The following is a 16,125-nucleotide window of genomic DNA, read 5'->3' as shown; positions in this document are numbered from 1 at the left end:
ACAGTGAAACCCAGTCATTTTGTGCTTATAATTATAAATGAACCTAGTGTACAGAAATATTGGGAGCACTTACAGTAAGTAAAATTGGGTATAGTTTGACAGAGTATTTCATGGTCAGTTAGGATGGAGTACAAGGAGTATTTCATGGCCAGTATAGGACTCCATAAGCAAATGCTCAGACATCTCACATAAGACCACCTAAAAAATCTATTAATTGAATACGAGATATGTCCCATTCATACCATTTATTAAAAACACAAACTAATATTTACTTGTATTAAATATTCAACAATTTTAATATGTGATTTTTGTGTAGAGTCCATTGTTTCCAAAGTATTATACCAAACAAAATTCATATCAAATTGATTTTGTCTATTCTCTTAATTCCAGATCTGATAGTTCAATTTTAGCACAGAATTCAAATGATGCCATTCTTTATTACTTAATTCCATATTTACATTAAAATTGAGTGACTAACATTTTATCACAACTTAATATAAAATGCATACTATTTTACAAAGGCTACCGTTGTAATTATTATAGTATTTGAAATTTGTAATCAAAATATTTTATCTACTGGATTTTTCTGGGCAGAGATATCCAGTCTCCAATTTGCACAACTAAATACCATGAACGTTTGCAAAACAGTGAGCAGTACACTGCCAGGCTTTTTAAAGCTTTTATAAGAGCCCATCTATGTAGAAAGTATATTACAGACCACTGTTCAAAACATCCAATAACATTGCAATGTTCACTACATTAAAACAGGTGGTATCCGATTGATTTTAAACAGATTTGTGCTTCCATAAATACAGTGGACACGCAAAATGAATGCATTAACCATTCATTAACTCACATTACTCATTTCTTGGCAATTTCAACTCACATACTCCACCAAACATGAAAAGAATCATTTGACATTTGATTTTTTGCTGAAACAGTATATTTGATGAAAGAGAAGCTGGATTTTTAATGATAAGACAATAACACGAAGATATTCACTTCACATGATGTTAAAATTAGAAAAAAAAAATCAACTTTAATTTAATTTTATTTAATTTGCTTGTAAAGTAAAATATTAATTTTCTATCCCAAATCAAAACACCTCCATGTTCATTAATATTTTAAGGTTATTTGGGCATAAATGTTAAGCTTATAACAGAAATTAAAATCAAAAGTGTTGCTGAATGAGTTTTTCTCCTTACTTCAGTTACAGAGTAGTAAAGTTGCAGCAATCATATTCTCAAACTCTTAGCTCAAAAGAGCAAAAAAAAATGATTTTAGCTGCCAAGACCATTTGACTTAGATTTTCCATTGAGCTACTCAACAATGAGGACATTCCTGATGGAATAATACTCTAATACCTCCAATGGAATGAATAGGAATACAAAGTCAATCTTAAAACATACATGATCCACAAATCCTCCAACAAATAATCTATGCATGGTGACATAGCAGAAGTATTATTGTTTCTGCAACGTATGAGCTTAATTTGATGGTACAAATTGAACACTAGCCACTCTTACTGGAATTTAAGCAATGTATCCTTTAGGCTGTGCAACTGAAAATACTTCCCAGTTTGTTGTTGAATTCGTGCTTTTTAAATGTATCTTTCAAATTAACAATCACAGCATGGTTATCTGCATTCTTCCTCATTTTCAACCTGATGCCCCTCAGTTCAAATGATAAACCCGCTTGATTTTTTTCTATATCGCCAATGGAAGGAAGTATTAGTTGGATAGATGGTATGCTAGATCTTGAATATTTGGGATATGTTATTCTATGACATGGCTAAAATTTAAAAAAGTATAATGAGGTTCCTCTCAAATAGCTGTACTATTAATTGCTCCCTAAGAAAACGACTCACATTCATCCACTAAAAGTATTACCTATGGATTTGACCAAAGCAAAATCCCAAATTAAAAAATATCTTCTTGTTTTTCTGCAGTGTGACTATGGAGACGTTAGATCAATAATGGGAGAATTACATTGATTTTTAGGAATAACAAAATAATTCAGAGTAAAAATTTGACAATTCCATGTTTTTTCCTCTAATGTACAATGTTCAGAGAATTATAATCATGCCTTAATTATGTTATATTGAATTTTGAATAAATGTGTAATAGAAAATGTAATTAGGTGTGAACAACAGAATTAATTTACTTTGGAGAAAACAATTGTTTTTGGAATTCTCCTAGATTTTTAAAAGTCATATACTTATCCTGTTTATAAAGTAAAATGACACAGGAGTTAACCACGTTTTTGATGCATAACAATTTTGATCCCGGTGAGATATGGTTGATTATATGTACTTTCACTGCCACTAAAGTTAATTCTACAATATGTTCAACCTATTGTAGACATGAAATGATCAATGCAAACTGGACACCAGCAACGTGTGAACAGTCTGTGTTTCAGATCAAAATGGTGTGCAAGTCATGACCATAGGGGGCTTTCCTATGCAGCAGCATTGCTCCAATTCATGAATGAAATCATGTCCCTAGTAGTGCCCTGTATACCATAAAACAATGAAATAATCAATCCATAGACCAAAACAACCCATAGGCACCTTTGCAGCAATAACAAGGTAGGATTTCTATACATATTATATACATACAAAAATAGATTGATAATTGTTTTTGATTTATATCAAAGATCATTCATTGTCTATCTACATAAACAGCAAAACACCTACATGGTGTGGAAAACACCAGTGAACCTGTAATTCATAACAGCTTGCTGAAAACTAACATGCATCAGTGCCATCGGAATTCTGTGTTCAAGGTTGTCTGGATCAATACACTTTAATAGCCGAATCCAGCGTGGCCCTATGAAAAAATATTTGAAATAAAGCAAAAACAAATTTTATTCCATAGCAATAATTGGAACTGCATTAACTAGAAATTACAAACTTTTAACATCTGTAAAAATGGATCATTCAGAACAACAATGGCTTAAGGTGGACTGATTGTTTTCCAGTACAATCTAATCCAGTAAAGTGGCTACTGGTCACCTGTGGCTAGTTGGGAGTTCACATGTAACCAATTACATTTTTGATCAGCAAGTTATTTACAGATACTGTGGCTGTTCAAGTGATTTCAAGTCAAAGTCACACAGGAGATATAGGAACATTTTGAATTTTGTGCATTGTTGGGACAAAGGCAGCATGGAAGATTATTGACCCCAAAACATGAACTCACTCACAGAAGGGTGTGTGATGGCTCCTGCTGGTAAGTAATGAAATCCAATCCTTAGCAAGGGATGACATGAGGTCAGAAGATGCAGAATTCTTGTGGGTAGAGTTAAGAAACTGTAAGGGTAAAAATACCCTGATGGAAGTTATCTACTGGCATCCCATCAACAGCCAGGTTGCAGGGTCAAATTACAGCAGGAGATACAATCGGCATGTAAGAAAGGCAATGTTACGGTGGTCCTGGATAATGGTCTTTACAAATGGAGCTGCTGGGGGACTTCTGAATGGCTAGAATGATTCACATCTAATAGATGTATTTTGACTGGATGATTTTTGGTGAGTATGCAAATAAAGGAAAAAATACCAATTTGCGGGAATTGATGTCACAATTGGCAATGTAGGAGTCAATTTCCTGGAAAAGGAACTGAAAATTAAGGAGGCTAAACTACGTCATCCAGGTGATAAAGAGATGGCTCCACTCAAGAGGAGTGGCCAATCTCAGCCTGAACAGTGCCATTGAAAAACTTGTCTATTATGATATTGGGTTCCTGTGAAACAGAATGAAGCTTGCTGTAGCTCGTCTCAGATACCCACACAAATCTCTTCAAACAGGAACATCAGAGATGAGCTGAAGATTGGATGCTGACCTATCTGACCACTGCCTCCACTGCTGGCTGGGCCAACTGCTTAGCATCCTGTTGCTAATATATTTTTCCATCTTATGAGCTTTAGAAAAATATGAAGGTCAACAGACAGAAAGATATATTGGCTTTGATTTCAAGAAACACTGCGATGCAGATATAGCTGGACATAGATTGATCCATGCTGTAACTCACTATACCAGTGGTCACTCCACATCTCAACACCCTAACCTATTGATCTCAGTCTTAAAAGTTGTAATTGATCTCAATGACATGAAAACACCTTTGCTCATGCCAGTATTAGTAAAGCAAACAAATTCTGACTAGTTAAAATTTAAACAGCAAGCCCTGACATCTGATATTGTGGCACATTCAAAGACAAGCACAGCCACTGTTCAATAAATGGTACAGTGAAGCAAGTTCAGCTCATAGTGCACAGACTGCCAGATTACACCTGCCATATATTGCAAAATTGTTTCCAGCATATCAATTGTGCTACATGATACCTCCAAGGCTGTTCCAAGCAACAAACTACTTATGTGTTTTGTGGTTTTTTCTGTAAACTGCTGTGTCATCGATCTCGAAGTCAAGGATGACAAAGACCACTCCCAACATCAAAGGAAATTAGTTCAAACTGAGGAAGCTGTCACAAGAAAAATATTTCTTAAAGTTAAGCCTTTACCTGATTCTGATCTTCCAGTTCTTCCACGTCATCCTCCACGTCCTCCAAAGGTTCTTTTAATTCCTGCATGAGCGATATCTATTTGGGAAAATAGTAAATTAGTAAAGTTTAGATGTATAATAATTAAACATAGAACAGTACAGCACAGGTAGAGGCCCTTCAGCCCACAATGTCAGTGCCGGACATTATGCTAGGACCAATTAACTGCCTACATATAATCCATATTCTTCCATTCCCTGCATTTCCATGTGTCTATCCAAAGTCGCTTAAATGCCACTATCGTATCTGGTACCACTACCACCCCCCGCAACACATTCAAGGCACTCGCCGCCCTCTGTGTAAAACAAAACGTGCCCGGCACATCTCCTTGAAACTTTGCCGATCTCATCTTAAAACTATGCCTTTTAGTATTAGCTATTTCGATTCTGGGAAAAAGGTTCTGACTGTTTACTCTATCCAAGCCTCTTAATTTTATATACTTCTGTCAGGTCTCCCCACAACGTCCAGCAATCCAGAGAAAACAAGCCAAGTCTGCCCAACCTCACCCCATAGCTAATACCCCACAATCCAAGCATCATTCTGGTAAACCTCCTCTGCACACTTTTCAATGCCCCCACATCCTTCCTGTAGCAGGGCGACCAGAATTGCATGCAATACTCCAAAATGCGGCCTAATCGAAGCTGAAGGGCAGTAAATCGTATCATCTAACAAAATCTTCTATTACATCTGACACACTATTTAAGTGTATTTAGCTATTTGTTTTTCCCTACAAAAAGCAATATAACATCAATATATTTTCCTGTAAGCACCAATATAATGCTCATTCTAGAAAGTAACAATGCGTGTAATAACACTTTGAGTTGACCCTCTGCCTACTTCATCACCATGTTTCTTGCCATACTTGGCTCCCAAACATTATGACAACAGAATTGGAAAACCATTAGAAAAATAGCTCAGTAATGTTAACAAGCTCTTATAAATTACTTCAAACAACACAAGAACTCTCCACGTGTTGAGAAAGATTCTGATGACTGCATAATGCATTCCAATTGATGAATTATGAATCATACTGGTAAATTCAAACAAACTATTGGCAGCTCTCAAGACAACCTTACTGTGTTTCCTCACATGCACACTGGTGGTTCCATTGTGCACTTTTGTATTTTCACCCAAGAATTTGATCTACTACATATTAAACTGTGTTACACACAGGAAATTTGCTTTCTTCAGTTTTCTCTTCTTCTCCAGATGCTTCTGATTTACTAGAGTCTCATTTATAAAAAATCAACAGATATCAGGGACATTCTTCTGCAATTAGCTGGTCCCAACTAATTATATACTAATACAGTATTTTTGTCTTTTCCTTCATATATAGCATCCCTGCCTCTATATTTTGCAGACGTTATTCCAAAGTACAAAATGTAAAGGGATGACAAAAAGGCAGTAACCCTACAATTCCATCCCAATACACTCTTCTGTCCCCCCTGCAAGTCTAACTCTTCATTCCTGTCTCCCTAAACATCAGCTCAATCCATTACCAGAGAACCAGAGAACTAGAAAAGGAAATATCACATCCTTTCCCGTGAGCGGAGAATAGTTGGAATGGACTGCACAAGAGGCAGAGGAAAATGGTATGGATCTGTAAGGTGTGAACCACCACATTTACTCTGGATCTAATATGAATTTTCTTTCTGAAAAACCAAAATCCCATCAATTGAAACTAGAATTGTCACTCACCTTCTCAAATATAGGATCTTGTATATCTTTGTACATAGCCCGAGTGTGTATGTGAACAACAGCATCGTGAACAGTGAGGTAAAACATGTCTTTTTTCAAAGTTTCATCAAAAAAGTCACATTTCTCCAATTTCTTCACAACGTGATCTGGAATTTTTAAAGATTGAAAGGAATTATTAAAATGATTGAAAATTATACCCTGTGATTTCAGCCAAAATAGATCAGAGCTTTTATTACTAAGTATGGTAATAGAGACAAATTTAAATGGTAATATATTTCCTGTACAAATTAAGGAAAAAATCCTTGAACCAAAATTGACTTTTTCCAAATCATCTAATTAAAATTGAATCCTCAGAGACAGCCTACAGATCAGTGACATTATTGCCGAGGAAGGTTGCTTGATTCATGAGGATTGCAATTAATTACCATTGATCACTGGTGTGGAGCACTGTGTTGGGTATAATTGGCAGTCCAGTCTATTAAGCAAATCTACATAATTGCGATTTCTATAAACGGCTGAAGGCAGTGGCAGCCTGACAACATGTAAATTTCAAGTTCTGGGTGAATGATACTCAAATCATCATGATATATGATAATTTTTAAATGTTCTAGCACACATACAGTTTCAGAAGCATTCAAAATCTACCAGAAATTTTAAAAATTGCTAAATAATATTGACAATTTAGGTGATTTTTATGAAAAAGATTTTGAAAATACCTCATCTTTCCCCAATGTAGCAATATTTTATCTGTTCAAATGAATGGGTTCACAGATGCCAGACCTATGCATCTATTGCTACACTCCAGTGTCACGGGGAGCCAAGTAGCAGTGTGTACTAACATATACACGAGCAAGGATCTGTCCGCAAAGTACAAAACTCCATGCTCAGAGATAGATGTGCTCGAGTCCAGGACTCGCAGGCATTTACGCAAATACTGATGGTTCTCTATGGAACAGTTGGCAAAACTCAGAGAAAAAAAAATTTGGCTATTTTTTGCTTGTCTTGAGTTTTCGTATTTTTAGTCATTTGCAAAAGATTAGTTATTGTTCACAATTCAAATTACCTTCATATGCTGCCACATAAACAGTTACGCCTATTCGACTAAATTGCTTGACCACCTGTAATAAATAATGATGTATATGTTAGCAGGGGCCTTTAAACACCACATTCAATATTATAAATGGCAGCCGGGAGTCATTTAGACTGCGGGGTGTTTCCATCAGAATTAACCTAAAGGAATCATCTTCATTTTGTAGATGGAAATAAAACAGAAAATGTAAGACATACTCAGGTGGTGAAAGGTGATCAATCTGAAATAATAATTCTCTCACAAAGATTGGCACTTTTGGGGAAACAATAGAAAACTAAAAACTGGATGAATAGTGGAATATTGGAACATAGCCCAAGTGGGGAACTACAGGGCCTGAACGTTAATGAGAAGGATTAAAGAGGTGCTGTGCTTCATCACCAGTTACAGAATATAATGGAAATTCAATTGCACATAACCCATATCTCTCCATTCCTTAGATATCCATATACTTGTCCAAAAGTCTCTTAAATGGTACTATCGCATCTGCCTCAACCACCACAGGAAGGCACGGTGGCACAGTGGTAGACCTACTGCCTTACATTGCCAGAGAGCCGGGTTCGATCCTGACCATGGGTACCGTCTATATGGAGCTTGTACCTTCTCCAAGATCTTCGGTTTCCTCCCACACTCCAAAGACGTACAGGTTTGTAGGTTAATTGGCTTTTAATGTAAATTTGTCTCTAGTGTGTGGGGGATCAATGGTCGATGCGGACTCGGTGGGCCAAAGGGCCTGTTTCTGCGCTGCATCTCTAAAAAAAACACCACCCACAGCAACGCATTCCAGGCACATGACGTAAAAATAGGTGCCTCATATATCACCTGTAAACCTTGGTCCTTTCACCTTAAAGCTGTGCCCTCTAGTATTTGATTTTTCGATCTTGGGGAAAAAGGTTCTGAATGTCTATTCTGTCTATGCCGCTCATAATATTAATTATTTCTATCAGGTCTCACCACATCCTCCAGCAAAATCGATCCAAGTCTATCCAACCTCTCGCTGTTGCTGATACCCCTTAATTCAGGAAACATTCTGGTAAACTTCCTTTGCATGCTTTCCAAAGTCTCCACATCCTTTCTGTAATGGGGCAACCAGAACTGCACACAATACTCGGGAAAATACCCAGATACTCTTAGTTAAGATTTCAGAATTGACAGTAATCCATTTTTCAGCATTTCTGCCAAGGATTGAACTCATCCGAGACACTGGGCAAGTCCCAGTTATAATACATGCAGAAGAAAAGCTGGGAGAGTAGAATTTGATGGACTTATGTAAACAGTGAAGTTAGAGATGGAAAAAGTTATTTCCTCAGCAGCAAGAAAGCTCAAAGGGATGCAAGCCAGCGACTTAAAGATTTTGCAGGGTTGCTACAACTCTGACCCATACACAGTAGAGTGGTTCAATATAAATACTGCATTACTGAATAATTTTTGAACAAAACTTCTCAATTTCAGTATTGAGCTTCACTTGCTGGCAGCATACCTAGTAGCGGTAGGAGCACCTGGTGTACACAAAAATGAATTCAACACTTTTCATTAGATGCTCCGTTTCAAGGGAAGGAGTTCATAAGTGACTCATTTTAATCTGAAACCACTAATAATGTATCATGTCCATACAATCTCAGTGGATATTTAAAACATTCATACAGCTGTAATGTTTAAAAAGCAAATGCTGCACATCTGAATTATAACTTCGTATTGGAAATACAATCTATATTGAAAATATTTTGTGATGTACTTTTCATGAGTTAATGCATCCTAGCCTATGCACTTTCCCCTTTTAAATGCTGACCGAAAAGTTACATATTTTTGATATTTACTTTATTTTTTTTTTAAACAAAACTTTCACACCGATACTAGTTACAGCAAATGTATACTTACCATTTTAAAAATCCGGACTCCTACAATGTCAATAAATGACACTGCACCAAAATCAAAAATAAGGCTATGAATGTTAACTTTAGGGACCAAAATTTTGATTGGGAGTTCAGAATTCCAGTCAACTTGGATTTCCACTTCCTTTGTTGGAACATCGGGTTGTGGTTCTTCATCAGCTTCCTCATCATCCTCAAAACCCTCATTGGAAACACTTCCATCAGTTACAATCCCTTCCTAGAAATAGGAATGCAATTTCTGAACAGGACTGCTAGACAATTAATCATTTAGATCACCGTACTAAGTTTATCTTGCATATAAAAACATGGGGAAATTAATTTTTAAACTATCTGCGAATGAACATAGACAGGAAAAGCTTTAGGGTTACAGCAGATTGGAAGATGTACATTTGTGGAAAAATGTGAAGTTGTGCACTTCGACAGAATGAACAGAAAGAATAGACAGATAGCTTCATTAGGGACAGGCAGCATGGCTTCGTCTGCAGCAGAGCATGTCTTATCAACTTGTTTGTGATTTTTTTTGAATAGGTAATCAATGAGGATAGGGCAGTGGACGATGTCTGCATAGATTTTAGTGAGGAAAGTCCTCCATGGTAGACTGATCCAGAAGGTCAAGATCCGTGGGATCCATGATGACTTGGTCGCATGGGTTCAAAACTGCCTTACTCATGAAAGGGAGAGAGTTGTGGTGACAGCTGTTAATTTGGCTGGTGGTCTGTGACCAGCAGAGTTTTGCAACAAATAAATATATATAAATAAATGATTTGGTTGTAAATGTAGATGGGTTGGTTTGTAAGTTTGCAGACAACACTAAAATTGGTGAAGTTTCAGACAGAGAGGAAGGCTGTCAAAGGATATCGATCCACTATGGAAATGGGCAGATAAATGGCAGGTAAAGTTTAATCCAAGCAAGTGTGAGTTTTCACACTTTGGGAGATCGAATGCAAGGGCAAAGTATACAGTTAATGGCAAGACCCTTAATAGCATTGATGTATAGTGAGACCTTGTGGTCCAAGTCCAGGTCTCCCTAAAAGTGGCAACACAAGTAGTTAGTGTGGTAAAGATGGCGTATGATATGCTTGACTTCATTGGTCAGGGCGTTCAGTGTAAGAGCCAGGATGTCATGCTGGTCTGTTGGTCTTTGTGCAAAAGTCAAAGTCTTGCAAATTTAAATTTAGTTTATTGTCATATGTACTAGGTATAGCAAAACCCTTTGTTTTGTCCTATCCAGTCACCAGAAAGGCAAAACAATTACAATCAAGCCGTCCACATTGTAATGCAAGATAATGTCCAACAAAGTCTGAGTAAATATAGTCTAAAGGTCTCCAATGAGGTAGATAGTAGGTCAGGACCACTCTCCAGTTGGGATAGGATGGTTCAGTTGACTGATAACAGCTGGGAAGCTCTTGCTAGAGGAAGTAAATATTGAATTTGAATCAATGAAGGACACATTCTCCAAATATGATGGTTACTCAATAAACAGAGATAATGCAAGATTAGTTTGTACTCACCACAATTTAGAAAATGTAGTGGGCTTGGAAGAAATATTATGGAGAGGCTACATTCTCATGGTGGAGGGTTTAGATCTTCAGAACAGAGTCTTACCATTAGGGGACGGAGATGAGGAGAAATCCCGTTAGGACTTCTCTAACTCAGAGGGCTGTGGATGATCGATGTTCGAGTATATTTGTCACTGATCAACAGGTTTTTGTATTCCAAGGTGTTCAGACATACTAGTGATTTAGCAGTATTAGGGAAACATGCAATATTTCCAGATGTTGATGAAATCAAGACCATATTACATGTACTGGTGAAGGCCAATCTAATATTTGTTCAGATATTATTGGATTGTGAAATAAAGTTTTGGAATTTCCATTGAATGTTAAGTTCCATATTTCTGAATCCACCAGTTTGTTCCTTAATTATCGGGGATCAGTCTTGTTAAGGTTCCCCCTGGTGTGCATGGAAGGACTGGGGTGTATCAAATAAAAATTCAATTGCCTCTCAGGTCCTAAATTAGACTAACTCTGGATCAATCCCTAACATTGGATCTCTTACTCCAATACATGCAGATATAAAGCAATTGGGAAGCAAGTTATTCTATTTCTTATTTCAATGTACTTACATTTTTTAATGATAATCACATCAGTATTTTAATTAATTTAGTTATTTTTATTATTAAATTCATATTCAATAAAACTTAAATGTTAACAGTCGAAATGTTTGTCACTATTAATTGACACTCAGCTTTTACAGTCGGTAAATATGAGAGGAAGGCTTTGCCAGATCTTTTGTTTTACGGGTAGGAGTTCTTCTGTGCACTAATGCGGGATCTCATCACTGGTGGAATTCAGGCCAGCAAGGTAGGCCCACCACATCTGGAATTTATAGGTATCATTTCAGGCAGCAGAGGCAGACTTTAAAGCTGAATGAGAGGATATTGTGATTCAACTAAAGGGGGGGGTGAACAAAAGTCATTGCTAGGTATCATGCGCATGCATTATAACAAGGAATGGTTAAGGCTGAGATGAAACTATTAGAAGAAAGATAGTGATTGTACTGTGACAAGTACAAGATGAAACAGATAAAATTAGATCCATGGAATAACTTTGTTGTGAAGCAACATTGTGTAACTTTGTCGTGTATCAACAAAATGGAGTAAGATAAAAAAAAAAGCTATAATACATTTCCCCTCATTTTACAGAAAAGGCCAGAATTAATAATTGTATAAAAGAAAACAACTTAAAAGTAACTTCACCCTTGTTGCTCTTAATTGGCCCTTCTTTATAAGTGATTGAATCTTCTTCAATGCTTTTGTTCGCTTATTAAACACTCGAACTGGATTAAATCCAACCTGAAACGATTCAATTCATAGACATGTAAGTAACAGAAATAAAAATAAATACTTAGAGATTCATATTATACATCTAAATAGTATACTTACAACGCTATTGAGTCTCTCTTTAAAATAATCAACACTTCCAAAAAATAAGGGAGAAGAAAATCTGAAGATTTTCACGCCACTTGGTTCAATAAGCTGTCAAATATCCAGGGGAAAACGATTCTCCATTAAAACATTGAAATTTTGAATATTATGTTGGAAAACAAGATTTATACAAGTTTAAATAAACTAACGTTTTTGTATCTCTTCATGTTCTTATAGATGTCGGTGTTTGGTACATTTCCTAGAGCAGTGGACACTGGGCTAAAAGATTAACATTGAATTTAATAGATGGAGATTTCATTCAGTATGTGATGAATATAATGTATATGTCATTCCAAAAAGGTCTAATCAAATACTTACAACTGGGCTCTAAGGACAACCGTAAGAAGTTCAAAGCACACACCAGCTAAAAGCCCCAGATCTAATCCCAGAAGGATAGATGCAATCCATGTCACAATCCATATCAGCTGCAGAAAAACAAGACAATGTTAGTTACAGTACAGTCCTCTGAAGAACTACACGCTTTTTTTTTTTAAAGCAAAAAACTTGCATGGCTGAGTTATAAATCTATTATCACAGTAACTACATATACACAATGTAAATGAACAAAAATGCGCCATTCCCATTTCACGTTCCAGTACAATACGTTTAAGGTGTCATATTTCTCCTGGTTCTGTTTTTAAATAGTATTACATAATATTGGCAAAAGTTTAACAAGAATGGCTTTGCTTGGAAGCTTTTTGTTGATGGATGTTGCTTCGGTGAGAAATTATCTTTCATGTGATATCTTGTGTCTCCATTACCATGACCTAGGCATGGGTGCATTCAAATTGATATCACGACAAGAGAAACTTCATAAAATATGTCCTACACATAAAATTAGCAAAACATTCATGCCCCAATTCTTAAAGTGTTTACGAGGATGTTGCCAGGACTAGAGGGTCTGAGCTAAAGGCAGAGGTTGAGTAGGCTGGGACTCTATTCTTTTGAGTGCAGGAAGACGAGGGGTGATCTTATAGAGGTGTATAAGATCATGAGAAGAATAGATCGGGTAGATGCATAGTCACTTGCCCAGAGTAGACGAATTGAGGACCAGAGGACATATGTTTAAGGTGGAAGGGAAAAGATTTAATTGGAATCGGAGGAGTAACTTTTTCCACACAAAGGGAGGTGGATGTATGGAACCAGCTGCCAGAGGAGGTAGTTGAGACAGGGACTATCCGAACATTTAAGAAACAGTTAGCCAGGTACATGGATAGGACAGGTTTGGAGGGATATGGACCAAATACTGGAAGGTGGGACAAGTGTAGTTGTGACATGTTGGCCGGTGTGGGCAAGTTGGGCTGAAGGGGCTATTTCCACAATGTATCACTGTATGACTCTATGCTGTTTTTACAAAAACTGCATTATTTTTAAAATACTCACACAATCAACTCTGTTTTGTCTCCACAACACTGGAACATCAAAGAATTGCCAGAACATTCCCTTCAAATTGGCAATGACAATTGCTGCCAGAACAGCCTGAGAAAAAAGTTAAGAACAGAGATTAAATTTACGATGCTTGTACAATTCAAAACCCAGTTAATGTTTTTATTACGTCCGTAACAATAATCTTCCAGTTTGTAAAATGGAAATAGATGGGTGTAAATGATGACAAAGGAGACTACAGATGCTGGAATCTGGAACGAAAAATACTAAAACTCAGCAAGTCAAGCAGAATCTGCAGGGTTATGATCCAAACGTCAACTTGAACCTTTTGCCTCAGCAGATGCTATTTAACCCAGTTTTTCCAGAGTTCTGTTATTTGAGCTGTAAATGAAGCTTTGTATCAATTCGACAGAAAGCATTATCAATAAAAATACAATTCATCATGCAACATTAATTTTTAGCATCCCAATTGATATTTATATATGCTGGTTGACTGTGATTTTAGTATTCTGACAAGATGGGTGCTGGGATGAATTTGCAGGACTCATGTGACACAAGTGACCAGTTGATGCCTCTGAAAACTGCAAGAGAATACAAGTCTCTGGCACATCACTTCAAAGGAGATGGCAGGATATTCTAAACTCAACTATTCTTAAAGCAACTATTCTTATCGTCAAAGCTAAAAATCAGAAAATAATCTTGATGTCCCACCATCTTATCAAGACCTATTACACATACTAATGATGTGTCTACCAGCTCATTCTGGGGAATGCAGGACATTGGGAGAATCAGCTAAAGCACAAAAAAATGCAAGCAGAAGCAGAGAAGGAAAAACTTGTCAACTTTATTTTTATTTTTAATATTCATTTTTCAGGATCTGGACATTAGTTTCATGGCTAACATTGATTCTGTATTTGGCTTTAACTGAGAACCAGCAAACAATCAACCACATAGTAGTCCAAAATATGCCAGATTGAGGAAAGATACAAATTTCTTGTACTTTGATGGACATTAATATTCTTGATGGAAGTTTACTACAATCCAGCAGTTTGTGGTCACCTTTAGCTATTTAATTATAAATGGCAGGTTATTAATCAAATTGAAATTCACAATTGGTGGAATTTGACTTTAGGTCTAGTTTATCAGCCCAGACCTTTAAATTACATGTTTAGTACTATAACAACTGCACCATATTGAATATATCAAACCTTTTCCCCATTCGATATCAGTAGCAGGAGCCAGGACTTTATAGCTGATGTGGATTGGTGAGGGAACGGTGCTCTTGGAGGGTTAGAAGCATTGTGTGCTTCACACAGTATGTGTTCCACACAGTATGTTTGAAGATCCAAAGCACGTGCATGTAAAAATGTTTAGCCAGATCAGGATACTGCAGTACAACATGGCGATTTTACAGACCTCCCAGAGGTGTCTCAAGGAAGAGATTCATGACTGCAGCGGCAAAGATCTGGATTCTAATTTACAACGTTTTCTGCTCAGAATTCAGCAGGTTCGAAAGAAGCAAAGGAAAAAAGAGGGCTACACACTCTTCAGTGATAACTATAATCATATCTCCATGAAGCTCCCTGTTAATCCCAAATGAATTGCCTGATAGACAGAATATGTCAAAGATAGGAAATATGTAGCTAGTTCACATGCAGCTAAACCTATTTAAGGTGCAAGATAGTGGACTGTAGCAGCTAACAAATGGGAAGCACAAGGCTATGGGTATTACACAACCTGCCCAGCGAAGGGGACCATATTGACATCACATTTGTTCCTCCAGGTAAAACAGTAGTTAGAAAATGCAGGGAATTTTGTGGCAAGAGGTACATGGGAGAAAATTCATTGACATGACTATTGAGAAAACACACAGAATACAAATAGGGAAATAATTTATTTGCAAAGTGTTTCCATACAATCCCCAAGAGTTTTTTGAGGAATATTAGGTGTATCGGCCTGCATAATTGATGTAGGGTTGATTATTTGCAAGAATATTGCTGAGACCCATATGTTTAACATGTCATTTCTGATAATGCAAGAGATGCATTGGAATTTGAATGAACAGCCAATTTAATGCTCTACCACACTGGCCTAGATGGTAAATCGAAATCTCTGCACCATCCTTCCGTTGTCAAATTTTTCAAAGTGTTGATATCTCAACTAAGATTTTTTTTATTTTATTTTTTTTTAATTATTATATTTCACATGGTCCCCTAAAGTAAATTGATGGCAAATCTGCCCCCCCCCCTGCCAAAAAACACTTGTGAATTACTGCAGGAAACACCCTGATCAATAAATGTGGAGACTTCATGTTGCTTTCTCCATTTGGTTGAAGGAATAAAAAAAGGTACTTTACGAACAATCAAAAATCATTCCATTTGCTTCTTGCAGCAGTATGCTTTGGCAAACATACAGAAGGATGCAGGAATAGTAATGTAATGGCATGGTTATTATCATAACCTCAGAACTAAATTATGGTGAATATTGCCTTCAGCTCAGGCATTAAATCTTGAATAAATTA

The 16,125-nt window shown here is 36.7% G+C and overlaps 1 protein-coding gene across 4 annotated transcripts in view; it reads right to left on the bottom strand.

Annotated features, from left to right (window-relative positions):
• Positions 1 to 267: 267 nt before the first annotated feature.
• The window catches only part of slc26a4 (solute carrier family 26 member 4), a 72,703-nt gene continuing 56,845 nt past the window's right edge, over positions 268 to 16,125 (bottom strand). For all 4 annotated transcript variants that reach the window (XM_033039721.1, XM_033039720.1, XM_033039722.1 and 1 more), the window contains exons 14-23: positions 13,602 to 13,697; positions 12,537 to 12,643; positions 12,368 to 12,437; positions 12,177 to 12,269; positions 11,991 to 12,086; positions 9,219 to 9,449; positions 7,317 to 7,371; positions 6,254 to 6,399; positions 4,517 to 4,594; positions 268 to 2,828 (exon numbers count right to left, since the gene is read on the bottom strand). In XM_033039721.1, coding sequence (XP_032895612.1) covers positions 2,805 to 2,828; positions 4,517 to 4,594; positions 6,254 to 6,399; positions 7,317 to 7,371; positions 9,219 to 9,449; positions 11,991 to 12,086; positions 12,177 to 12,269; positions 12,368 to 12,437; positions 12,537 to 12,643; positions 13,602 to 13,697 — 996 coding nt within the window. In that variant the 3' untranslated portion in view covers positions 268 to 2,804. The remainder of the gene's footprint in view (positions 2,829 to 4,516; positions 4,595 to 6,253; positions 6,400 to 7,316; positions 7,372 to 9,218; positions 9,450 to 11,990; positions 12,087 to 12,176; positions 12,270 to 12,367; positions 12,438 to 12,536; positions 12,644 to 13,601; positions 13,698 to 16,125) is intronic.

The sequence above is a fragment of the Amblyraja radiata genome, chromosome 21 (genome assembly GCF_010909765.2).
Source record: "Amblyraja radiata isolate CabotCenter1 chromosome 21, sAmbRad1.1.pri, whole genome shotgun sequence".
Classification (NCBI taxonomy): Eukaryota; Metazoa; Chordata; class Chondrichthyes; order Rajiformes; family Rajidae; genus Amblyraja; species Amblyraja radiata.
This window is presented reverse-complemented; position numbering and strand designations above follow the sequence as displayed.